The sequence below is a fragment of the Salmo trutta genome, chromosome 20 (genome assembly GCF_901001165.1).
Source record: "Salmo trutta chromosome 20, fSalTru1.1, whole genome shotgun sequence".
Lineage (NCBI taxonomy): Eukaryota > Metazoa > Chordata > Actinopteri > Salmoniformes > Salmonidae > Salmo > Salmo trutta.
In genome coordinates this window covers 36418236-36445045 of record NC_042976.1, presented here as the reverse complement: position 1 = coordinate 36445045, position 26810 = coordinate 36418236, and the positions used below count along the sequence as shown (strand labels likewise).

The 26810-nt window shown below is 41.3% G+C and overlaps 1 protein-coding gene across 2 annotated transcripts; it reads right to left on the bottom strand.

Annotated features, from left to right (window-relative positions):
• Nucleotides 1–2182: 2182 nt before the first annotated feature.
• On the bottom strand, nt 2183–26376 carry LOC115155970 (protocadherin-17-like). 2 transcript variants are annotated; one of them, XM_029703106.1, is made up of 4 exons: nt 22803–26376; nt 21371–21429; nt 21029–21201; nt 2183–3476 (listed from the first exon to the last, which is right to left on the bottom strand). In XM_029703106.1, exons 1-4 carry the CDS (start codon nt 25287–25289, stop codon nt 2878–2880), a joined length of 3318 nt encoding a protein of 1105 aa, XP_029558966.1. In that variant the 5' UTR covers nt 25290–26376; the 3' UTR covers nt 2183–2877. The 2 variants fall into 2 exon arrangements, with proteins under 2 accessions (XP_029558966.1, XP_029558967.1); XM_029703107.1 differs by having other exon boundaries at nt 21029–21198.
• Nucleotides 26377–26810: the final 434 nt, after the last annotated feature.

Below are 26810 nucleotides of genomic sequence, written 5' to 3'. Positions count from 1 at the left end.
CCAAAGCATTTGGTGGAGGTAGAAACAAGCTCTTAATCGCTTGTGTGTTATTGAATTATTGAATTAAAAGCTTATGTGCTCAGGGTGAGCATGTCAATTTTTCCCAACTGAATGGAACACTGCTCATTCCTTTCTCATCTGAATAGATCGTTTGTGTATGTAAAATGGTGAAGAATGGGGGCATTACACAGATCGCTTTCATTGTCTGTAATTCCTATTCACTCTGACTGTAATCATTGTGAAAGACAAGTCATATTCATCCACCCAACAGTGTGTGATGTGCCCTTCCCTAATCTGCATTCAGTGCTCCTCAACAACACGTTGCCGATTTTTGTCAAGCAGTTGTTGCACAGTGTTAATTAAAGGAGGGTTTTCTTCAAAGAACACATTTTGCATAATTGCAGCTCAAGTGGGAGTTTCACCTGTAGCCATTTGTTAAGAGTAAGTGATATCTTAGAGGATCTCAAGGGGTATATTCGACCACATTGCCTGAGTCCTTTCAGATTGACATTCTGCTATCGCCTGTTTTCATGTCTAGTGTTTTAAAATTCTGGGGATTGAAATAGAGGAGTAGAGCGAGCGAAGTGATATTATTGCCTGGCATTTCATTGGGAATCAGTTGCTGTGACCCACGCAATTTCCCCCTCAAAGAGTATTTCAACTTATGCAGATGAGCTCATCAGAGCCGCCTGCTGAGCAGCAACATCTCGGTCTGGAATTGTCAATACCAGCAACGAAAACAAATGCAAATCAAAATCTAAATTAATATGTTTCCCCTGAGGAGGGAACTGAGTCTTACTTATATTCGTCTCTCAGAACATGACAGGATCCTGTTATCCCGAAAACAAGCACTGTGGCATTCTCAGCGAGACGACACGCAGATGTCATATGTCTTCCACTGCTTCAGATAAGACAGGAGAAAATAGAAAAAGCAATTAATGGGGATAATTTAGCTATTGTGAAACACATAGCCTTCTGAGATGGTGATATAATTTAGCACAAATCAATGCATCATAAAAAAAATAGAATTTAGTGAACAGTCAGTAGAGTAGCCTACTGTATAAGAGCCAGATGAGTTGGAAGGGATTCAAGTTCCCCTGTTATGTGGCTTTAGTCACTAGCAGAACCCATGCCACTGTTTGATAGAGCTACAGACAGCATCAGAGGGAATAACATGGTATGTTTGGAAAGAGCTGAACCAGCAAAGACAGGATAAACGAGCTAGGGCTGCCATATCATTGCTGTTGTCCATCACTTTTACCTGAAGTGCTTACCCCTGCTAGGGATTTTATTGCACTGGTGCTCTTTCTTGTTTGGAACTAGTGGTTCTCATGACAAACGGTTTCTATTCTGCTCAGGATGGTACAGAATGGGATGTCAGGAAGAGGAAAATTGATTCAAATGGACGGCTATCCTGCAGCTGGCTTTAATTCAGGCACACCAGTGTTAAACAAATTCCCACGTACCATACACTGGGGACTTGTTTAATGCTTAAGCAGCATAGAAGCATCATAGGTTTGGCTGATTTGCAGTTTAATGAGGTACACTAGTGGGCTGAGGTCGACAAAACTTGCATAAACTACAGATGTAGGATCTTAATTTGAGCCAGTTTGCTACAGCAGGAAAATAATCCTGCAGCAACAGGAAAGGTGAATCATTATGTGGATTATAATTCATGTACATTTTTGTAGGGGTTGATACAGTGTCCCTAAGGGAAAATCAAGCCTGAAATTTCAAAGTGGAAGTTACAATCTTCAGAACCCATTTTAAACCTCAAATACACTACAAGTTTAAAATTGCAGAACGTTTTCCTGCAACAGGGGGATCAAATGAATTAAGATCCAACATCTGTAAAGTATTTCATATTGCCTTTTCATATTGTCTGATTTCATTTGTTTGCTGTAAAAGATGATTAGATGTTGTGTAAAAAGAAAGGTGACTGCGGTTAAGAGTATGATAATATTAAGTTAACTTGAGAGTGGGATCTCAACCGCTATTGTAAATAGCCATGGCTCGTGTTGGTGTGTGTTTGTGGGGTTGCAGATTTTTCTGACAGTTGATTAAGCAAGATAAATCATGTCAGCCCTTGAACCATACCTTGGAGAGAGAATTATGATCCTCAGGCATAACAAAGCTTAATAGCTTTAGAGGCACCATTTGTCAAAAATAATTACATTCCATGTTTCGCAGTAGCACATGTGTATACAAATTTAATAACAACAAGTACAGCAGCTTATATTCACTTGAAAGCTCAGCTTATTTGCACATAAACTGCAGAGAAGACGACGATAAAATTACAAATACATTCATAAAAAACAGTTAGAATTTTCAGGGACCTCAAATTGTTTTATGAAAAGCGACATTCCCTATTTTACCAGAGCAGAGTCGCCTTTAAATGTTCATAAGACACTTCACATTGTATTATACTTGAATGATACGCATTTCAATTGTCTGAAATATCCAAATGATGTTTCTCATACACTACAGTAAGTGAAGACAAAACATTTCACTGTACATAAGCAGACAGGACTCAATAGCTTCACAGCAGCAATTCGTTCAACAGCCTCACAAAATTGGAGCTTGAAATGTGTAAAACACGGACATCTAAATTGAAGGGTATACCATGAAAACACGTAATGGCATGAAAGCAATGGTTTCCTTGCCCTTCCGCTCACAGCAGTCAGAACCAAGAGCACACACTTTACTTCCAACAACAAACCACAGAATCAAAAAAAGAGATAGCTAATGTCTGATGGTTTTTGGTTATACAATGCATGTCTGGAACCTTCCTGGGTCAAAACAAATTACCCCTCCGTCATTCATCTGTGACCTCATCACATGGCGGCCAAATGAGAGCAAGGCCCAGACTTTGACCTTTTAGTTCCCAGAGTCCCGCTGGTCCAGATTGACGCACTCCATCCCCCCACATTCCTGGCTGATGATCCCAGATCTGTGGATAAGGCTGTTGGACAGGGACTTGGGACTGAGGTCGCAGGACAGGTACGACGGATCCTCCAGTTCCGTATGGGGCGGTGAACACTGGCCATCTGGGGGTCCGTAGGCACTGCTGTCTGAGCCCCCCTCCCCGACCCTCCCCACCTCCTCCCTGGGCCCTTTGGTTGGGGAGTCCAGGGGTGTGTCCCCCTTGGTGGGGCTGCTGGACACGGAGGAGCACTCCTGCAGCAGGGGACTGAGGCCGCGCTGAGACTTTAAGTAGGGTTTGACGTTGGCTACTAGGATGATGCTGTCCCGCTGCTCCTTCCCGAACGTGCTGAGGGTTTTTCTGGCTGCACTGCGGTTGAGGCTGCCATAAATCTCTGTCTCCACCATGGCCTCCATTCCCACTGGGATGAAAAGGTTGGTGCGATTATCGGCGCTGTCTGCTTGGCTTCCTACACGTAACTTTGGCATCCAGCATCTGTCAGAATGGCCCAGTGCACGACATTCATCTGTGCAGTGAAGAGATCTGCCTTGTCCTAAGGAAAGATGTACAAAGTTCTTATTAAATGACTGATGATCGCTTTACAAAGTATAATCAAATATGCAAGTTAAAGAATACAATTAAATTCAGAGCCAGCTCAATCTCCTCCCACACATACTGAAATAAAAAGCATAGAAAAATGAATAAATCATTTCTAGGGAATAAGTACAACCACTCCAATTTCCAGTCTGTCAGGACCAAGATCAAGAGAAAATGTGAGTTCAAAATGCATATTAAATCAAAAGGGAGAACAAAATGACAACAGTTCGATTTTGTAAAACTGCAACATAGGTCCCACACATTACAATCACTGTGCTTTGAAGGCATACCCACCAATGTAGGCGAACCACAGATTACAGTCAAGTGCCCATTGCATTTTGTCTGTCTTTCATCTCCAGTCAGAGGGGGAAAAAACAACCAGTTTTACATATATACATATAAAAAGACCACAAAAAAATTATTTTTGGAGGTAGCGCTCACCACTGCAGAGAATCTAGCCTTTGACAATGATGTAAAGAGAGAGGTCTGTATATGGAAAAGGTTCATAGAAGCATTTGCACTTTATATTTTGGACTACTGCATTTATGTCTGAGAGAACTAAAAAGCCAGTTTCGCATTGCCTTCTCACCATATTCGTTGAATTCAAATTAGTTCAGACTATTAAGAATTAATATAAGGGTATGAGCACCCATTAAGATAGGTGCTAACAAGGCATTTTATGTTAATTTTGCAACACATATGGCAAGTGGTTAAATATAGGAAACTATCATATCTCGACTCACAGTGACCGTTTATTGTCACAGCTAATAGGCAAAGAAGCACACCTGGCCTGAAACAATAGCTCTTCGTTATCAGGATTTGTGTGTTCATGTCCGGAAAAAAATGTATGAAATGTATGCATTCACTACTGTAAGTCGCTCTGGATAAGAGTGTCTGCTAAATGACTAAAATGTAAAATGTAAATGTAAATGTCTCGCACAACACAGACCAACCATACAGATGTACAGTAGGATATTAACTTGATCACCCTGTTGCAATGCAGGAAATGTAGTGTATTTGAGGTGTTAACAAGGATTTCCAAACTTGGAATTTACATTTTTAAATTTCGGACTTGATTTTCCCTTACGAAAAATATATCAACCCTTACAAAAATTCCCATTAATTATAATCCACATAATAATTCACACACAAAAATGTATTATTTTCCTGCTGTAGCAAACTGGCTCAAATTCAGATCCTACATCTGTATGTTACTTCCTTCCCTTGTACATACAGTACTGTAGCTATTCCTAAAGACATTGGGATCTTACAAAAAAATAGCAAGAGTAGACAGGCTGTGCCTAGCCACGATCCTGCCACAGTCAGTATAATTTAAATCTCTTAAGGCACCTTAGAGTTCCAGGACTAATCATGTTTAATGGGTCTACAATTGCAGTGATATGCCTTGTGGATGCTTTTTAAAAGCCAGGGACACAAAGGACCCATTTAAAGGGATCACATGGGTGGTGTACTATGGTTAAGTTGAAGGGAAAAACATGTTTTCCAAGAAAAGAATCTGCCTGGTCATTATAAATAGAAACAGACAAAGCCTAGCAACAGAGAACCCCAAGATGTATGCACCTGGTTTCTCCTGGAGACAATACATATTCAGAGGGGGACGCAATTGAGAGATGCACAGGTGCATAAATTACCTGTATCAAAGCTGAGAGGAGACTGGAGTCTTTGTTAAAGGTGAAAATACAAAAACACTACTTAATCCACTGTTGTGGCCTTTTGTGTTAGGGCTTCTCGGGATATGATTCAAAGACTGCTCGGTTTTCCTGTATAGTGCTCTTTGAATTAAGTCTAAACTATTGTTCCAGGCTACCTGCACAACTTGCTGGAATTCAATACTTATTTTCCTAGAGATAAAGAACATATACTGTATCTACACTTCCTACAAACCAGTATGTTTGCGCTGTGGCCTATAGAAAATATACCTAATGCAGAAACTGTCTGATTTTTCGTGCTTGGAGGATGAACTGTCTGCACACTCAATGTACATTCAATGTAGAACTGACAAACCCTTACAGTACACATTTAATGTGACAATTAGCTTAGCTTTAAACTGCTGTACATTTTCTACAACCAAAGACAACTCAGAGTACGTCAGAAAAAATGCGTTAACACAAGCTATTAATATTAAATGCATTGCCCCAGTTCTTTGCATTGCTCTTATCTTAAAAATGTAGTCCTTTAAATTAATTGACATTCCGGTCAAGTAAGCATCAGTGCTGTGTGTAAATTCCACTCTGCACATATGGAACATCTCTTTCAATATCTTTCCATTTGATTGGCCTTTGAACAGGGGCTGGAGAATCAGACTCAGAAATATGTGCTCCAGAAAAGTGTGATTGAATTTACACCTCCCACAGAGAGAGCATGGCCCTGCCGTTTCCCCTGACACACACGCACAATCCCACACGTCCCCCTGGCAACCACAACAGTGTTCCCATCGCTATCCTCCTGAGCACGCCACAAACAAACAGCTCATAGCAATGCAAATGGAGTGGAAAGTACTGCACAGGGATCTGATGACCACAGCCATTCAATTCCAAGACACTTCTGTCTCTCACTGAGGGAAATGAGAACAAGCCCCACTTCAGTCAAGTCCTCCATTATCTTTCCGACTGCAGACAAACGGACTTTTATGGGAGACGTGCCTTATCTTTTATATGCATCATATCATGCAGGAAAAGAGCTACATAAACCAATCATAATCCGACCAGTAGTGAAAAGGACTTGACTGGTGGAAATTGAAATTCATCAATGATTGTATGTAGCCTATTGAGCACGTCAACAAGACTTGACATAACTGGTATGAAATACTCATTTTTTTATATGTCCATTCTAACAGTCCATTCTAACAGTCCATTCTAACAACAGTCCATTCTAACAGTCCATTCTAACAGTCCATTCTAACAGTCCATTCTAACAGTCCATTCTAACAGTCCATTCTAACAGTCCATTCTAACATTCCATTTTTAAGATTCCAGACAAGGCAACTGAGAATGTCGCCCGCAGAAAAGCTGTATGAAAACATTCTGTCAGGAGCCACCAAAAGCTACCCGTCTGTTTGTACTGAAAGCGTCTGTCATGCTCTTTTGTCCCTGTCTTCCAATTCAAGCTTGAAGGAAGTTTATAATCAAATAATGAAATGATCAAATGAGACAGCCATAGAGGTACACTATACCATGCATATGAGCTCGTTTGAATGCTAAAGCCGGCAGAGGATGTTTGAACATTCTTTCCTTCAGCCAATGGACCCTTTTATCCTCTTCACTATCATCTACTTTCCACTCTGGTGCCTTCATTTCATCTTGGCAGTGCAGCTCAACATTTCTGCAACAGGACTCCCATGCAGAAAAAAATATACATTGAAATATATTTCCTGTACTCAAAATGGATTCCAAATTAATTTATGTTTTTGTCTAAATGTGCACTACTGTTCAAAAATTTGGGGTCACTTAGAAATTACCTTGTTTTTGAAAGAAAAGCATATTTTTTGGGCCATTAAAATAACATCAAATTGTTAAGAAATACAGTGTAGACATTGTTAATGTTGTAAATGACTATTGTAGCTGGAAACGGCTGAGTTTTTTATGGAATATCTACATAGGCGTACAGAGGACCATTATCAGCAACCATCACTCCTGTGTTCCAACGGCACGTTGTGTTAGCTAATCCAAGTTTATAATTTTAAAAGTCTAATTGATCATTAGAAAACCCTTTTGCAATTATGTTAGCACAGGTGAAAACTGTTTTGCTGATTAAAGAAGCAATAAAACTGGCCTTCTTTAGACTAGTTGAGTATCTGGAGCATCAGCATTTGTGAGTTCAATTACAGGCTCAAAATGGCCAGAAACAAAGAACTTTCTTCTGAAACTCGTCAGTCTATTCTTGTTCTGAGAAATTAAGACTGTTCCATGCGAGAAATTGCCAAGGAATTGAAGATCTGGTACAATGCTGTGTACAACTCCCTTCACAGAACAGTGCAAACTGTCTCTAACCAGAATAGAAATAGGAGTGGGAGGCCCCGGTGCACAACTGAGCAAGAGGACAAGTACATCAGAGTGTCTAGTTTGATAAACAGATGCCTCACATGTCCTCAACTGGCAACTTCATTAAATAGTACCCGCAAAACACCAGTCTCAACGTCAACAGTGAAGAGGCGACTCTAGGATGCTGGCCTTCTAGGCAGAGTTCTTCTGTCCAGTGTCTGTGTTCTTTTGCCCATCTTAATCTTTTCTTTTTATTGGCCAGTCTGAGATATGGCTTTTTGTTTGCAACTATCCCTAGAAGGCCAGCATCCCGGAGTTGCCTCTTCACTTTGGACGTTGAGACTGGTGTTTTGCGGGTTGCATGTTCAATAATAGTGGCTAACATGTTTTCTCTGTACCCCACATATAAAACGATCTGTAAGGTCCCTCAGTCAAGTAGTGAATGTCAAGCACATATTCAACCACAAAGACCAGGGAGGTTTTTCAATGCCTCGCAAAGAAGGGCACCGATTGGTAGATGTGTACAAATAAAATAAGCAGAAGCTAAATACAGTACATTTCAAAAGTATTCACCCCATTGGTGTTTTTCCTATTTTGTTGCATTACAACCTGTAATTTAAATGGATTTGGATTTCATGTAATGGATATACACAAAATAGTCCAAATTGGTGAAGTGAAATGAAAAAGATTACTTATTTTTTTTTTTAAAAGGAAAAGTGGTGCGTGCATACAGTGGGGGAAAAAAGTATTTGATCCCCTGCTGATTTTGTACGTTTGCCCACTTACAAAGAAATGATCAGTTTATAATTTTAATGGTAGGTTTATATGAACAGTGAGAGACAGAATAACAACAAAAAAATCCATAAAAACGCATGTCAAAAATGTTATAAAATGATTTCCATTTTAATGAGGGAAATAAGTATTTGACCCCTCTGCAAAACATGACTTAGTACTTGGTGGCAAAACCCTTGTTGGCAATCACAGAGGTCAGACGTTTCTTGTTGTTGGCCACCAGGTTTGCACACATCTCAGGAGGGATTTTGTCTCACTCCTCTTTGCAGATCTTCTCCGAGTCATTAAGGTTTCGAGGCTGACGTTTGGCAACTCGAACCTTCAGCTCCCTCCACAGATTTTCTATGGGATTAAGGTCTGGAGACTGGCTAGGCCACGCCAGGACCTATGTGTGCTTCTTCTTGAGCTACTCCCTTGTTGCCTTGGCCATGTGTTTTGGGTCATTGTCATGCTGGAATACCCATCCACGACCCATTTTCAATGCCCTGGCTGAGGGAAGGAGGTTCTCACCCAAAATTTGACAGTACATGGCCCCGTCAAATGATGCGGTGAAGTTGTCCTGTCCCCTTAGCAGAAAAACACCCCCAAAGCATAATGTTTCCACCTCCATGTTTGACGGTGGAGATGGTGTTCTTGGGATCATAGGCATCATTCCTCCTCCTCCTCCAAACACGGCGAGTTGAGTTGATGCCAAAGAGCTCCATTTTGGTCTCATCTAACCACAACACTTTCACCAGTTGTCCTCTGAATCATTCAGATGTTCATTGGCAAACTTCAGACGGGCATGTATATGTATTCTTGAGCAGGGGGACCTTGCGGGTGCTGCAGGATTTCAGTCCTTCACGGCGTAGTGTGTTACCAATTGTTTTCTTGGTGACAATGGTCCCAGCTGCCTTGAGATCATTGACAAGATCCTCCCGTGTAGTTCTGGGCTGATTCCTCACCGTTCTCATGATCATTGCAACCCCACAAGGTGAGATCTTGCATGGAGCCCCAAGCCGAGGGAGATTGACAGTTCTTTTGTGTTTCTTCCATTTGCGAATAATCGCACCAACTGTTGTCACCTTCTCACCAAGATGCTTGGATATGGTCTTGTAGCACATTCCAGCCTTGTGTAGGTCTACAATCTTGTCCCTGACATCCTTGGAGAGCTCTTTGGTCTTGGCCATGGTGGAGAGTTTGGAATCTGATTGATTGATTGCTTCTGTGGACGTGTCTTTTTTACAGGTAACAAGCTGCAGTTAGAAGCACTCCCTTTAAGAGTGTGCTCCTAATCTCAGCTCGTTACCTGTATAAAAGACACCTGGGAGCCAGAAATCTTTCTGATTGAGAGGGGGTGAAATACTTATTTCCCTCATTAAAATGCAAATCAATTTATAACATTTTTGACATGCGTTTTTCTGGATATTTTTGTTGTTATTCTGTCTCTCACTGTTCAAATAAACCAACAATTAAAATTATAGACTGATCCTTTCTTTATCAGTGGGCAAACGTACAAAATCAGCAGGGGATCAAATACTCCCCCCCCCCACTGTATGTATTCACCACCTTTGCTATGAAGCCCCTAAATAAGATCTGGTGCAACCAATTACTTTCAGAAGTCACATAATTACTTAAATAAAGTCCACCTGTGTGCAATATAAGTGTCACATGATCTGTCACATGATCTCAGTATATATACACCTGTTCTGAAAGGCCCCAGAGTCTGCAACACCACTAAGCAAGGGGCGCCACCAAGGAGCTCTCCAAACAGGGTTATAAAAAAAATAAAAAATTTGAACATCCCACGGAGCACCATTAAATCCATTATTAAAAAAAATGGAAAGAATATGGCACCACAACAAACCCGCCAAGAGAGGGCTGCCCATCAAAACTCACCGACCAGGCAAGGAGGGCGTTAATCAGAGAGGCAACAAAGAGACCAACGATAACCCTGAAGGAGCTGCAAAGCTCCACAGCGGAGATTGGAGTATCTGTCCATAGGACCACTTTATGCCGTACACCTCCACAGAGCCTGGCTTTACGGAAGAGTGGCCAGAAAAGTGGCCATTGCTTAAAGAAGAAAATAAGCAAACACGTTTGGAGTTCTCCAAAAGGCATGTGGGAGACTCCCCAAACATATGGAAGAAGGTACTCTGGTCAGATGAGACTAAAATTTAGCTTTTTGTCCATCAAGGAAAACGCTTTGTCGGGTGCAAACCCAACACCTCTCCCCACCCCGTGAATACCATCCTCACAGTGAAGCATGGTGGTGGCAGCATCAGGCTGTGGGGATGTTTTTCATCGGCAGGGACTGGGAAACTGGTCAGAATTGAAGGAATGATGGATTGCGCTGAATACAGGGAAATTCTTGAGGGAAACCTGTTTCAGTCTTCCAGAGATTTGAGACTGGGATGGAGGTTCACCTTCCAGCAGGACAATGACCCTAAGCATACTGCTAAAGCAACACTTGAGTGGTTTAAGGGGAAACATTTAAATGTCTTGGAATGGCCTAGTAAAAGCCCAGACCACAATCCAATTGAGAATCTGTAGTATGACTTAAATATTGCTGTACACCAGCGGAACCCATCCAACTTGAAGGAGCTAGAGCAGTTTTGCCTTGAAGAATGGGCAAAAATCCCAGTGGCTAGATGTGCCAAGCTTATACAGTAAAGACATACCCCAAGAGACTTGCAGCTGTAACTGCTGCAAAAGGTGTCTCTACAAAGTATTGACTTTGGGGGGTGAATAGTTATGCACACTCAAGTTTTCAGTTTTTTTTGTCTTATTTCTTCTTTGTTTCACAATAAAAAATATTTGGCATCTTCAAAGTGGTAGGCATGTTGTGTAAATCAAATGATACAAACTCCCCAAAAATCTATTTTAATTCCAGGTTGTAAGGCAACAAAATAGGAAAAATGCCAAGGGGGGTGAATACTTTCGCAAGCCACTGTATCCCTTTCAGCATGGTGAAGTTATTAATTAGGCTTTGGATGGTGTATCAATACACCCAGTCACTACAAAGATACAGGATTCCTTCCTAACTCAGTTGCCAGAGAGGAAGGTCACTGTTTAGGGATTGCACCATGAGGCCAATGGTGATATTAAAACAGTGACAGAGCTTTAATGGTTGTGATATGAGAAAACTGGATGGATCAACAACATTGTAGTTACTCCACATTATTAACCTAAATGACAGAGTGAAAAGAAGGAAGCCTGTACCCGAATAATAATAATCCAAAACATGCGTCCTGTTTGCAAAATAAACAGAATACAGCTATAAGCACAGGCAAAATCCTAGATGAAAACCTAGTTCAGTCTGCTGGGAGACTGGGAGTTGAATTCACTTTTCAGTCGGGCAATAACCTAAAACACAAGGCCAAATATACAGTTGAAGTCGGACGTTTACATATACTTAGGTTGGAGTCATTAAAACTAGTTTTTCAACCATTCCACAAATTTCTTGTTAACAAACTATAGTTTTGGCAAGTCGGTTAGGACATCACTTTGTGCATGACACAAGTCATTTTTACAAGAATTGTTTACAGACGGATTATTTCACTTATAATTCACTGTATCACAATTCCAATGGGTCAGAAGTTTACATACACTAAGTTGACTGTGCCTTTAAACAGCTTGGAAAATTCCAGAAAAGTATGTCATCGCTTTAGAAGCTTCTGATAGGCTAATTGACATAATTTGAGTCAATTGGAGGTGTACCTGTGGATGTATTTCAAGACCTACCTTCAAACTCAGTGCCTCTTTGCTTGACATCATGGGAAAATCAAAAGAAATCAGCCAAGACCTCAGAAAAAAAATTGTAGACCTCCACAAGTCTGGTTCATCCTTGGGAGCAATTTACAAATGACTGAAGGTACCACGTTCATCTGTACAAACAATAGTACGCAAGTATAAACACCATGGGACCACGCGGCCGTCATACCGCTCAGGAAGGAGACGCGTTCTGTCTCCTAGAGATGAATGTACTTTGATGCGAAAAGTGCAAATCAATCCCAAAACAACAGCAAAGGACCTTGTGAAGATGCTGGAGGAAACAGGTACAAAAGTATCTATATCCACAGCAAAAACAAGTCCTATATCGATATAACCTGAAAGGCTGCTCACCAAGGAAGAAGCCACTGCTCCAAAACTGCCATAAAAAAGCCAGACTACGGTTTGCAACTGCACATGGGGACAATGATCGTACTTTTCGTCCTCTGGTCTGATGAAACAAAAATAGAACTGTTTGGCCATAATGACCATTGTTATGTTTGGAGGAAAAAGGGGGATGCTTGCAAGCTGAAGAACACCATCCCAACCGTGAAGCAAGGGGGTGGCAACATCATGTTGTGGGGGTGCTTTGCTGCAGGACGGACTGGTGCACTTCACAAAATAGATGGCATTACGAGGAAGGAAAATTATGTGGATATATTGAAGCAACATCTCAAGACATCAGTCGGGAAGTTAAAGCTTGGTCACAAATGGGTCTTCCAAATGGACAATGACCCCGAGCATACTTCCAAAGTTGTGGCAAAATGGCTTAAGGACAACAAAGTCATGGTATTGGAGTGGCCATTACAAAGCCCTGACCTCAATCCTATAGAAATTTGTGGGCAGAACTGAAAAAGCTTGTGCGAGCAAAGAGGCCTACAAACCTGACTCAGTTACACCAGCTCTGTCAGGAGGAATGGGCCAAAATTCACCCAACTTATTGTGGGAAGCTTGTGGAAGGCTACCCGAAACATTTGACCCAAGTTCAACAATTTAAAGGTAATGCTACCAAATACTAATTGAGTGTATGTAAACTTCTGACCCACTGGGAATGTGATGAAATAAATAAAAGCTGAAATAAATAATTCTCTCTGCTATTATTCTGACATTTCACATTCTTAAAATAAAGTGGTGATCCTAACTGACCTAAAACAGGGAATTTTTACTAGGATTAAATGTTAGGAATTGTGAAAAACTGAGTTTAAATGTATTTGGCTAAGTTGTATGTAAACTTCCTACTTCAACTGTACACTGGAGTTGCTTACAAAGACCACATTGGATGTTCTGGGTGTTCCAGTTTTGACTTAAATCGGCTTGAAAATCTATGGCAAGACTTAAAATGGCTGTCTAGCAATCATCAATAATCTGTTTGACAGAGCTTGACGAATGGGAAAATACTGTATAATCCAGGTGTCCAACGCTCTTAGAGATTTACCTAAAAAGACTCACAGCTGTAATCGCCGCAAAAGGTGCTTCTACAAAGTATTGACTCAGAGGTGTGAATACTTACGTAAATGAGATATTTCTGTATTTAATTTTCAATACATTTGCTAAAATGTCTAAAAACATATTTTCACATTGTCATGATGGGGTATTGTGTGTCGATGGGTGAGAAAAAAAACATGTTTTCACCTCACATATGAATTGCAGTTTCACATGTTAAAAACCTTCACATGTGAAAATTGGATATGTAAAACACATTTGCCGTTTCACATGTAATAAAACTCCACATGTGAAAATCACACTTTCACATGTGGAATTGCAAGTTCACGTGAAAACCATTCACATGTGAAAATCTAATTTGCAGTTTCACATGTAAAAACCATTCACATCATTAAAATCTAACTTTCACATGTGGAATTGCAAGTTCACATGTGATGGTGAAATGTTCTTATTCTCCTCACATGTGAAAAGGTGGTGTTAACATGTTGCAGTGGCAATGTTTCCATCTATGGATTTGCAAATTCTGTAATGCCATTCGGTAAAAAAGTAACTTAGCCTACCTGAGTATAAATATACAAGTGTGCATTATTTCTTATTTCTGAGCCATCCATTTGGAGTGTTGCTGCTGCAGACACCTGCCTCTGTTCTTCATACGTTGGTCAGTGACCGTTGGAAGAAGAACAGTGAAAAAAAACAGAGAAGCTAACACTCCGTGTCTCCTTATTTATCCTGTTTAACATGTTAATATTAGCACTGTCAGAGTTAATCAGTTAACTCAAGGTAACTTTTTGTAATTTAATGAACAATTTTTGGGGGGCACATTGTCCAAAAGCGTTCAAAATACATTGAAAACATCCACCGTAAATTACAGCTAAATTTTAACAACTCTATAAAAAATTTAATCGTTTAACAGCCCTAGTTGACATTAAAGTGTGAAAATACACATGTGAAAGTGTAACGGACATGAGTCGGTCATGGTTGAAAATGGTCACGTGATGAGGTAGCCCCGCTTGCGACTTCAAAATTAGTGTTGGCCCTCTTGGTCGAATGGTCAAGACGTTGTATGAGACCTGTGTTGTAATCCCGACCAGTTACAAAAGCACACATGTGAAACTTATAATATCACATGTGAAATGTTGGGAAACCACATGTGTCTGAATCAAGTAAAAAAAATGTACATGTGAAATATCCATGTGAAACTTCACATGGGTCTGAAAACCAATTGTTTGTTTTTCCCACATTACATTTCCAAGTGCTTTGTTCACACGTGTTCACACATATTTGTTTGAAAACCATGCTTTATTGTGTGTGTTTTTTTGTTGTTGTAAGGGTATACACAAATTATGAGTATTATGATCTAGCTAGCTTGGTAAAAATAGAAAATTGTATATACTGTAGCAGAAAGCTAAATTGGCTAAGTTAGCTAATCAACTGTTCGTTGCTATAGCTTCCATTGATTGAGCCCAACACTCAAACATGACTGTGTATACCGATTAGCCAGCTACTTCAATAACTCTTCAAACGTATCTGCCTTATTTTGTTTCCTTTAGTTGAATGCAGATAATGTGCTGACCTGAAGGCATGATCATGTACATTAAAGCAGTGCAAGCCTTGTAATTGTGTTTGTCAATGCTAGGCAAGAATTGTATTTTGGACAAAATGTGTCAGAAGAATGTTGGACAAGCTGCAAATCTGCAGAACCAAGCAGAACCATGCAGCCACTTTTAATTATAAACTGCTGATCAATTAATACATCCCCCTAATTACTAATTAACCTGTCCACAGCAACACTGATGATCCAAACTGATGGTGCCTGATGTCCTAAAGATAGCAGCATAATGTTTTAAGGTAAGATAGAACTTTTGCTAACTAAGGTGTTTAATAAGCAGTCAAGCAATGTATATTTTGTCCCAAATTTGATTCACCATTTCTCTTTTATTCACAGAGGTAAAGATATTTATAGCTGCATGACTTTGTAAGCTTTGACTGTCATGTTTCTAACTAATTACTAATCTTCAAATGTGTCTGTTCCATTTTTGTTTCTGTAGGTCATGAACAGCCAAAATCACGTTTCATGAAATGGAATGATATTTGAAGGAAACCAGATCAAAGTATGATGACCAAAGTATGAAAAATGACTGTTGCTTCTACATTGATAAAGTTTGATTATAAAGTTACTGGTCCCCTCCCCCATGTCAAATGCTTGAATTAATTATTAAGGGGACAAGGTGACATCACCTTAACTCTCATTCGAATACACCAATGGTAACATTATATTCTCTTACCTAGTATCGCCTTGTAATCAACAGAAGGTGTGTTTGCAGAGGAGCGTGGCTTATATAGATATATAGCTACTCTACTGGTGCCAAGATTTAACTGTGGAGTGTCAGCTAATATAATTAAATGTTTACCCTATTCATGTCTGGTGTTAGCTAGTTACTGGCTAGCTAGGTTTTCAACAAAAGGGAGGAGGGTCATTCAAAACTCAGACGCAGTTGTCAAGTCAACACATCTGTTATTTGCTGCTGTGAACCGCATCACAAGAGACCTGCCAAATGGGTGATGTTTTTTTATATCATTAACTAGGTTTCCATCCAACTGGCGAGCAAAATATTTTAGCGGCAGCTCTCGTTACAGCGAAGAGAAAAATGTTTAGTTTTAAAGTTAATTTCCTGCAATTCTAGTTATTTTGCCATGGGTGCGGAGAGAAAAATGTGCAGTTTTACAGCTAATTTCCTGCAATTCAAAACATTTTGTCATAGGGTAGAGGCAAATGTTTGCTGTTTTTAATATGACAACTGATGATCAATGGGCCCCACAGCGGTCGGTAATTTGACCAAGTTTAGATAGCTGGCACTAGACTAATTTACCAATGTAAAAATGTTACTTCATCTGTAGCCTAATAAACGGCATGCTTTCCCTACAAGTCGTAGTGGGAGAACCACACAACGTGTCATCATGTGACTCTAAGTTTACTTCGATATGATGGTTATCATATCAATATTTGCACATAAAAACGTTTCTACTGACATTTTTCGCATAATTCATTTTACCGACACAAAAAGATCCCAGCTTGCTATCGTTTTGTTTTTTTGACATTTGGAAGGTTTACAGAAAAATTTCTATCAGGCCTGTCATAATAGTTTTTATCCGACATGTACTTTACTCGCATAAAAAAGTTAGTGATTCAATTTCAGTTGTTGTTTCAGTTGCTTTGTGCATTACCAAATTTGCTTATGATGATTTTACTGCAGCATTGCCCACTGCATCCAACTTACTTGACATAGGCGTTTCAAAGAGGTATCAGTCAAGGAGAGCTCTGAATATAAACTCCCCGGCCACTCAGCCTGTCTTTTCAAATTTCCTGGTAGTTGGCCATGAAATAAAAAGTACTTTTCAGAATGACTGTTCAGGACCTTTAATGGAAGAATATGCTGTGTAGCCCGGAAGATCATAAAGTAATTGTAAGCAGAGATTAATAAGGCTTGGATTTGTGAGTCAATGCTAAGAATGATGTCCAAGGGAATGGACTAAACGTGGAAGAAAAATGTTAGACATGCTGCAATCCTTTTTCAAAACAATGCACATCATTTTGAACTCTAAATTGCCTATCTGCAATTAATACACTCCCCTAATTCCCCTGTCCACAACAACATCGATGGTGCAAACTGATGGTGCCTGCCTGATGTCTTAATGATAGCAGCAGCATTTTTGAAAGTAAGATTGAACTTAAGTTGAATATGTGTTCAATAAATGCTCAAACAATCTACATTATTTCCCAATTTGATTCAACATTTCCTTTTTCTTTACTACACGACCAAAAGTATGTGGACACCCGCTTGTCGAACATCTCATTCCAAAATCATGGGCATTAATATGTTGGTCCCCCCTTTGCTGCAACATCTCCACTCTTCTGGGAAGGCTATAATGTCATTGTATGCTGTAGCGTTAAGATTTCCCTTCACTGGAACTAAGGGGCATAGCCCAAAGCATAAAAAACAGCCCCAGACCATTATTCCTCCTCCACCAAACTTCACAGTTGGTACAATGCACTGGGGCAGGTAGCGTTCTCCTGGCATCCTCCACCAAACCCAGATTAGTCCGTCAGACTGCCAGATGGTAAAGCATGATTCATCACTCCAGAGAACGTGTTTCCACTGCTCCAGAGTCCAATGGCGGCGAGCTTTACACCACTCCAGCCGAAGCTTGGCATAGCAATCTTAGGCTTGTGTGTCTGGCTGCTTGGTCATGGAAACCAATTTCATGAAGCTCCTGAAGAACAGTCGTTTTTTTATTAACCTTAATTTAACTAGGCAAGTCAGTTAAGAATAAATTCTTATTTACAATGACGGCCTATCCCAGCCAAACCATCCCCTAACCCAGACGATGCTGGGCCAATTGTGCGCCGCCCTATGGGACTCCCGATCTCGGCCGGGTTGTGATACAGCCCGGGATCGAACCAGCACTGAGACGCAGTGCCTTAGACTGCTGCACCACTCGGGAAATCATCAATTGTGCTGATGTTGCTTCCAGAGGGAGTTTGGAACTCGTAGTGAGTATTGCAACCGAGGATAGACGATTTTTACGCGTTTCAGCACTCGGTGGTCCCGTTCTGTGAGCTTGTGAGGCCTACCACTTCGCGGCTGAGCCGTTGTTGCTCCTAGACGTTTCCACTTCACAATAACAGCACTTACAGTTGACCGGGGCATCTCTAGCAGGGCTGAAATTTGACGAACTGACTTGTTGGAAAGGTGGCATCCTATGGCGGTGCCACGTTGAAAGTCACTGAGCTCTTCAGTAAGGCCATTCTACTGCCAATGTTTGTCTATTGAGATTGCATGGCTGTGTGCTCGATTTTATGCACCTGTCAGCAACGAGTGTGGCTGTAATAGCCGTATCCGTTAATTTGAAGCGGTGTCCACATACTTTTGTATATATAGTGTATGAAATCCGATGAAACCCCCCACCAGAAGCAATCAACAACCCAGATTCAGTTCCATAATTGCTTTAAATAAAATATTTATAGATTTCTTAATGCAAAGTTTATTTAATGTGACATTGAAAAATATAAACGTAAAATATACAGTACCAGTCAAAAGTTTGGATACACCTATTCATTCAAGGGTTTTTCTTTATTTTTACTATTTTATACATTGAAGAATAATAGTGAAGACATCAAAACTATGAAATAACACATATGGAATCATGTAGTAAACAAAAAAAGCTTTGCACACCTTTGGCATTCTCTTAACTTGCTTTTCCAAAAGTCTTGAAGGAGTTCCCACATATGCTCAGCACTTGTTGGCTGCTTTTCCTCCACTCTGCGGTTCAACTCATCACACACCATCTCAATTTGGATGAGGTTGGGTGATTGTGGAGGCCAGGTCATCTGATGCAGCACTCCATCACTCTCCTTCTTGGTCAAATAGCCCTTACACAGCCTGGAGGTGTGTTGGGTCATTGTCCTGTTGAAAAACAAGTGGTAGTCCCACTAAGCGCAAACCAGATGGGATAGCGTAACGCTGCAGAATGCTGTGGTAGCCATGCTGGTTAAGTGTGCCTTGAATTCTAAATAAATCACTGACAGTGTCACCAGCAAAGCACCCCTACACCCATCACACCTCCTCCTCCATGCTTCACATAGGGAACCGCTCATGCAGAGATCATCCGTTCACCTACTCTGCATCTCACAAAGACACAGCGATTGGAAACAAAAATCTCAAATTTGGGCTCATCAGATCAAAGAACAAATTTCCACCGGTCTAATGTCCATTGCTTGTGTTTCTTGGCCCAAGCAAGTCTCTTCTTATTATTGGTGTCCTTTAGTAGTGGTTTCTTTGCAGCAATTTGACCATGAAGGCCTGATTCACACAGTCTCCTCTGAACAGTTGATGTTGAGATGTGTCTGTTACTTGAATTCTGTGAAGCATTTATTTGGGCTGCAATCTGAGGTGCAGTTGACTCTAGTGAACTTATCCTCAGCAGCAGAGGTAACTCTGGGTCTTCCTTTCCTGTGGAGAGCCAGTTTCATCATAGTGCTTGATGGTTTTTGCAACTGCACCTGAAGAAACTTTCAAACTTTTTGAAATGTTCCGTATTGACTGACCTTCATGTCTTAAAGTCATGATGGACTGTCATTTCTCTTTGCTTATTTGAGCTATTCTTGACATAATATGGACTTGGTATTTTACCAAATAGGGCATTCTTCTGTAATACCACCACTACCTTGTCACAACACAACGGATTGGCTCAAACGCATTAAGAAGGAAAGAAATTCCACAAATTAACTTTTAACAAGGCACACCTGTTAATTGAAATGCATTCCAGGTGACTACCTCATGAAGCTGGTTGAGAGAATTCCAAGAGTGTGCAAAGCTGTCATCAAGGCAAAGGGTGGCTATTTGAAGAATCTCAAATATAAAATACATTTTGATTTGTTTCACACTTTTTTGGTTACTGCATGATTCCACATGTTTTATTTCATAGTTTTGATGTCTTCACTATTATTCTACAATGTATAAAACAGTAAAAAATAAAGTCAAACCCTTGAATTAGATGCATTTCCAGAATACATTTAAAAATATAAAGAATTGGCCAAATCATATATTTTCAAAAATATATTTATTACTTTTTTCAGATGCATTTTAAATACATTTTCAGGTGTATTTTAAATACCTTTACAAATGCATTTTAAATACAATTTGCAATGTATGTCAAGATGTATTTTAATGTATATATGATTTGGCCAATTCTTTACATTTTCAAATGTATCCTGAAAATGCACCCAAAATGATATTTAAAGAAATAAGAAAATAGTATCCATGAGTTCCTCTGACTCTGAGGTAGATCAAATCCCAAAGTATCCCTTTAAATGTATTTTTTCCATATGGGCTGAGCTACAATATCATGCTGCCTCATAGAGCTAAGATTGAATTACTGCTGCTTATGTCCTGTGTAGCTCAGTTGGTAGATCGTGCTGGTCCCGTGTGGCTCAGTTGGTAGAGCACGGTGCTTGCGACACTCGGGTTGTGGTTTTGAATCCCACCCGGGACCAGTATGAAAATGTATGCACTCACTACTGTAAGTCTGCTAAATCAGCGTTTCCCAAACTTAAGTCTTGGGGCCCCCCCTGGGTGCACTCATCATCAGGCTATGATTATTTGAATCAGCTGTGTAGTGCTAGGGAAGAAATTAAAATGTGCACATGGGGGGCTCCCAGAACTGACTTTTGGATACCCTGTTCTGAATGACTAAATTGTAATTGCATAGAATTCATACTGCTGAAATCTTGTTTAAGTATTCTGATTTCAGGAATATCTTTGAGGTGTACACTGTACTATAATTATTTGCTTTAGCTGAGGATGTAGGATTGGGGATAAACAGACTGTGTATATGTGTTTGTAGTGCATTTTGGCTTGGTGCTGTGATTGGAAAAACAAGGGTCTGATACAAGGGTCCGTTAAGCATCTTCAAGATGTCAGAGAGAGAGAGAGAGAGAGAGAGAGAGAGAGCTTCCACTCACCCTGCTCGAGAGGCTGGCCATTAACCGCTGTGGCTTTCATCTTGATGGCCTCCCTGGCAGACGTGTCGCAGTGGGAGCCTTTATTAGTATCCTGGTCACTATCAGCCTGGTCACTATCACCATGGCCACTGTCTCGGAGGCTCGCTCGCTCTGCATCCTTAAATGTTGAGCTGCTGCAGGATGAGGAGACAGGAGAAGAAAAAAAAACATAACTCTATTGGTGGTGGTTTCCGTCTGTCTTTCTTGTGATCGCCCTTGCGCCCTGTTTGACGTGCTTGTTCTGATGGCTTGATATTGAATGTAAATGGTGGTTGTCAGGTAGTTATAATTTAGCGGCCTTACCTTTGAGCAAATGGCTGCCTGTTGGACGTATAATTGGGCTCCGAGGGAAAATTATCCGTCTGAGAATTGAAGAGAGATAATTATTTGTGTATTGTGCACCCGAATAGTTTTCCTGTGTGCAACAGTTTATATGAGCAACATGACAAATTCAAAGGACACCTCCATTAACTATGGCTTGGGCTGCATTCAGATCTGTACATCTGAAGCATTTAGGAACACATTAAATCCTTACTCGCTACATCCATTTTTTTGAACTCTGTCTATGAATTTGAGAATGGTTACGTTTCTCCAGGTCCATACCTCAGCTTTTTTTTATCAAAACAGAGGCGGGATGTCTGCTTTGTTATTGTTTTAAATGAAGGACTCTAGCTTCAATAAAGCATATTCCAGTGTGAGTGTCAGCAGTGAGAGAGCAGCAGCTATCAGTGGCACCCTGATAAGAACAAATCTCCTTTATGTCCATATGTGCCTGTTTGGCGAGGGACAGAAGTAATGCATCAGCCACTGTCATCTGCATCCTTGTTTTTTTCTCATCTTGAGAATAATGTGTTTGTGTTGATCACACCCACATGCCCTAGCAACTGGTGACAGCGCCAGCTCTTGTCATCAGTGTTATCATCTCCAAATGAGACTGTTTCGGAGACCGTCCTAGATATTTACATAATTTACAACTGAAAAGACCGCTGTGCTAAATAAAATTACATGCACTCCTTGTCAATTTAATATGCTGGCTTGCATAAGCAGCCTTGTCATCTTTTACAAGGCAGGGCTGGACCCTATTAATGGCTTATCTTGCCAACGTTGGATTTGGTTTTGTGGAACTGGCCCATGTTTGTGGAGGGCAAGAAATGGGATTGTAAGGTTATGCTGTGTGCATCTAGCTGTCTGGCACAAAATATTTCACTAATGTGATCAGACAAGCTGTTCAAACACCTGTCCAATCCCAGATTTCGGGCAGGGTTTTGTTTTCACTCTGTGGCAGGAGGATCTGGCAGTGGCAGTACAACAGCGCAGTCCAAGACCCACACGGTTTGCATATCTTACAGAAATGGGTTTCTGGTTATTTAGACCACCTGTAAGGTGCTGCTAGAAGTGAATCATAATGGGCCAATTTGGTTATGATCTCTGTGGAGGAAATGTAGATCACAAACAATCTATTCTAGCACACTAACAACCGGGATAAAAAATACAGTATCTTTTCATATATTACTTCTTCAATACGCTTGTGGTGTATCATGCTGCATTTTTTGTCCTTCAATTTGCAACATCGTATGGCGCCAGACAGGGAATACAAATGATAACAAGGATGTCTGATTGCATGGTGCCTGAGTATTGATTTGAAGAACGACCTCTCTTGTGGCAGATTTGTATAAAATACCATGGAAGAATAAAAGACAATAAAAAAATATGGTACAATGATTCTGTTTCTTACCTGTATCACTGACATTCTATTCATAGGAGTCTCTGTGGTAAGCCCCGCGAAGCTTGAGTGACAGCCAGCCCGAGGCATCGTCAGGCTGTTGGAGGTGGTTTTCAGGTACATGACCTCTGACCTGGGCAGCGTGAGAGGCAGGGGGCTGGTCGTCTGGTAGTCGAAACAGATAGGTGAGGTGATGAGAGACGGGCTGCTCACCACGTTCATCCTGCTCACAGAGTCCCTCTCCTCCATCTCGCTCTGCACCAGCATGATTTCATTCTTGTTGATCCTTTTCTTTTTGCCCTTCCCCACTGGGGGATTGGAGTTGGAGTACTCAGCCATGCGGCACTTATAATTCCCAGCCTCCTTATCTTGATGCTTGGACTTAACGGCGATGGCAGTCATGACAGCCAGCAGCATGACAGAGATGATGCAAAGGGTGATGATGAGGGGCAAGGACAAGTCCCAGTGCTGCTGCTCCCCGCTAGCCCTGGACTCCCCTCCTGCCATGGCTCCTGTGCTGGCCTTAATGATCAGCTTGGCCACAGCAGAAAGTGGGGGCTTGCCATGATCGGTTACCTTCACTACCAGCTCTACAGCTGGGGCCACGTCCTCCCACACAGCATGGGCAGTCCTGACCTCGCCGGCCACAGGGTCCATCTCAAACAGGTGCTCCTCGTTACCCTCAGAGATCTCGTAGGTCAGACGACCACTCTCGCCGTAGTCGTGGTCGACTGCTCTTACCGTGGTCACTATGTACCCCAGGCCTACATTTCTAGGGATCGTGATTTCTGCAGTGTCATTTAGCAGGAGGGGTAATACAATAACTGGTAGATTGTCATTGACGTCAAGCACACTGACCCTGACGGTGGCACTGCCCTCCATATGAGGAGACCCTGCGTCTTTAGCTTGAACATTGAACTCAAAGAACTTAGTTTGTTCGTAGTTGAAAGACCTTGATGCGTATATGGCTCCGTTGGTAGGATTGACAGACACGTAGGTGTAAACTGACACGTCTCCGATGTGCGACGGCAAAATGGAGTAAGACACAGTTCCATTCCGACCTATATCTGGATCATGAGCCAGAACTGAGCCCAAGTACTCCCCTGGGATGTTATTCTCAGGCACCTGCAGCACGTACACTGTCTTGGTGAAACGTGGTGCGTTATCATTCTCATCTAAGATTTTCACTGTGAACGATTTGGTGTAATTCAAGGAAGGTATTCCGTTGTCTCTGGCCACTATGGTCACGTTATATTCGTCTTTCAGTTCCCTGTCTAGAGGTCTGTCGGTGAGCAGAGTGTAAAAATTATCATTGTTTTCCTGCAGCCTGAATGGTACATTGCCAAGCACTCTGCATTGGAGCTGGCCATTTCTCCCAGAATCTTTATCAGTGACTCTCACCAGGGCGATGACAGATTCTGGAGGCGCTGCCTCACTGATAGCTCCCTGGCGGACTGAGACAAAACTTATGACAGGCCAATTATCATTCTTGTCAAGCACTTTGACTGAAATCTTACAATGGCCAGGGATGGGGTTAGGCCCCAGGTCCTTGGCCTGCACGTCAAATTCAATGGTTGGATTCTCTTCATAGTCAATTTCTCCCTGAATCTTTACCACACCTGTGTTGGGGTCAATGGAAAACAACTCCTGGACTCTATCAGATGCATATCCACTGAAAGAATAGACTACCTGTCCATTGCTGCCCTCATCTTGGTCTGTTGCATTCAGATCTATCAGCATTTTCCCAGGTGGTGAGTTTTCAGGGAGCTCCAGCACATAGGCGGGTTTGTCAAATACCGGGCTATTATCATTTGAATCAGTAACTCTCACATTGATTTGCATGGACCCTGATCTTGGATACTCCCCTCCATCAATGGCTGTCAAAAGGAGGGTATGATGGGACTGATCCTCCCTATCTAGAGGTCGCTGAACTACCAATTCAGGATAGATGGTTCCCTCGCCCCTCAATTTCAAGTCCAAAGAAAATGTATTGTAATCATCTCTGGTGACCTGATAAGTCTTTATTCCGTTTCCCCCAGAATCTGAGTCATGCGCAATTGTTAGAGGGAAACGTGTCCCAGCAGCTGCATTCTCTGAAATATCAATATTGATGTGATCTGAGGGAAAACCTGGCGAGTTGTCGTTTATATCCACTACATCAATCTTGATCATGCATATTTCCTTGTCGTTGGCAAACACTTCCATGGAGAGCTGACACTTGGGGTTGCGTCTGCACAATGTCTCCCTGTCAATTCGCTGTTTGGTAAAAAGCAGCCCACTCTCCGGGTCCACATCAATGAGATGGGGAGCAGAATTCTCCAGAACTCTAAAGTTAGATTTTTCCCCTCTCTCCACCGGTCCAAATCCGGCATCCTTAGCAATGTTTCCGATAACAGTTCCAGGTCCCTGCTCCTCTGGAACGGAATAATTGAGATTTTTCAGAGTCCGGGCTTTAGCCCAAAAGAGAAGGAAAAATATGACAGGAAGACGCATATCCATTTACTGTGTAGGATGCGCGTGCTTAAAATTCCCGTTTTAACTTCCAACCTGTTGATTTGTTCAGCGACCACACTACGACTACAATCACACGAGACAGGTAGTTTTGTATCCAACACAGCGGAGAGGTTATTAAATCGATTTCTTTCTATCTTTTCTATATTTTACGCTGTCCTTTTAACCTCCTTCACATGCCGTACAGCTATGATGAACTCTTTGTGTAAACAAAGATGAACGCCCAAAGACATATCACGCATTAACGCAATACAAAATGTAACATGTGGCAGACGTGATTCGCTGGTGCGGCGAATAAAATATATTCAGTGATTTTAAAGCGCTTATGATTTCCCCTGTTGCTACAAGGTTACAAACGTTTGTACATCCCGCTATGCTGAAGGTTAGGCAGTACAAAAGCGCAATGCCCCTATGCGACATCTATAGCCTACCTAAAGCAAAATACTGAGATACTCATTCATTTAACCATTCATTTCCCAGCATAGTCAGCGACCATCTATCTATACAGTATACTTTTTATGCGCGCTACACACTGTTGCGTACAGGTTATGTACACATGGACCAACCCATAAAGTAAAGCAGATGCACCAAATAAATACGCTCCTTCGGGACCACGTTTTACATTTTCCTTTCATTCACGAACATCTGGAGAGCGATAAGGACTTTTGCCCGATAATTGTCCTATAATCAGTCCAGTAATCCGGTAATCCAGTCCAGTTGGACCTTGTGCCCTTGCATCCCGCATTGATTCGGGGTAAGAACATCAAACAATGCTCCTTTAGAGGTTAAACAAATCCAAGACTTCAGGTGCACAACGTTGTCGATTTTTTTTTTCGATATGGACCCCAAATAATTCTGTGTTCAATTATCCGGTCACGTCAACAGTTGAAAACAGCTCTCTTGGCATTGAGATCTGGTTACCACTAGAATCCTCCCGACGCCCTACACACTGACTCCAGTTTATATCTTGGTGCATTTAACATTGTTTCTGATCGTCTTCCAACCAATGAGTGAAACTGTGACAGATCCTGCCTTGGGGGTTTTCTCCAATAGGTCTGGCAAGTTCGCATTGAACGAGGGCTGTTCCGCTGGTACGTGATTCAGTTACTGATGTGAGCGCACAGAGCACAGAGAGAGAGAGAGAGAGAGAGAGCTGTAGATGAAAACGTGCTTGTGGATTTTGTTCCTAATAGGCTACATTTCGATGTGCAGTAGGCCTAGAGATAGTGTGTGGAACATAAAAATGTGGGGATGGGAATTAATATAGAAAAACCATACAACCTGTGAGGGTTTGGGTAAAGTGGTGGTAATACCATAAAGCTTTGGTTAAAGGTGGTCAGTCCTGTTCATGCAGGGGCTGGTACTAGGCTACTAGACTAGGCAATCATAACAACAGACCTTTTGTTTTCTGACTGTGGAAATGCTTGTGGACATGATCGACCAAAATAACGTTGCAGAGCATGTATCCAATGCTTCCAATCCCAATCCACCTAATTACAATGTTTATAT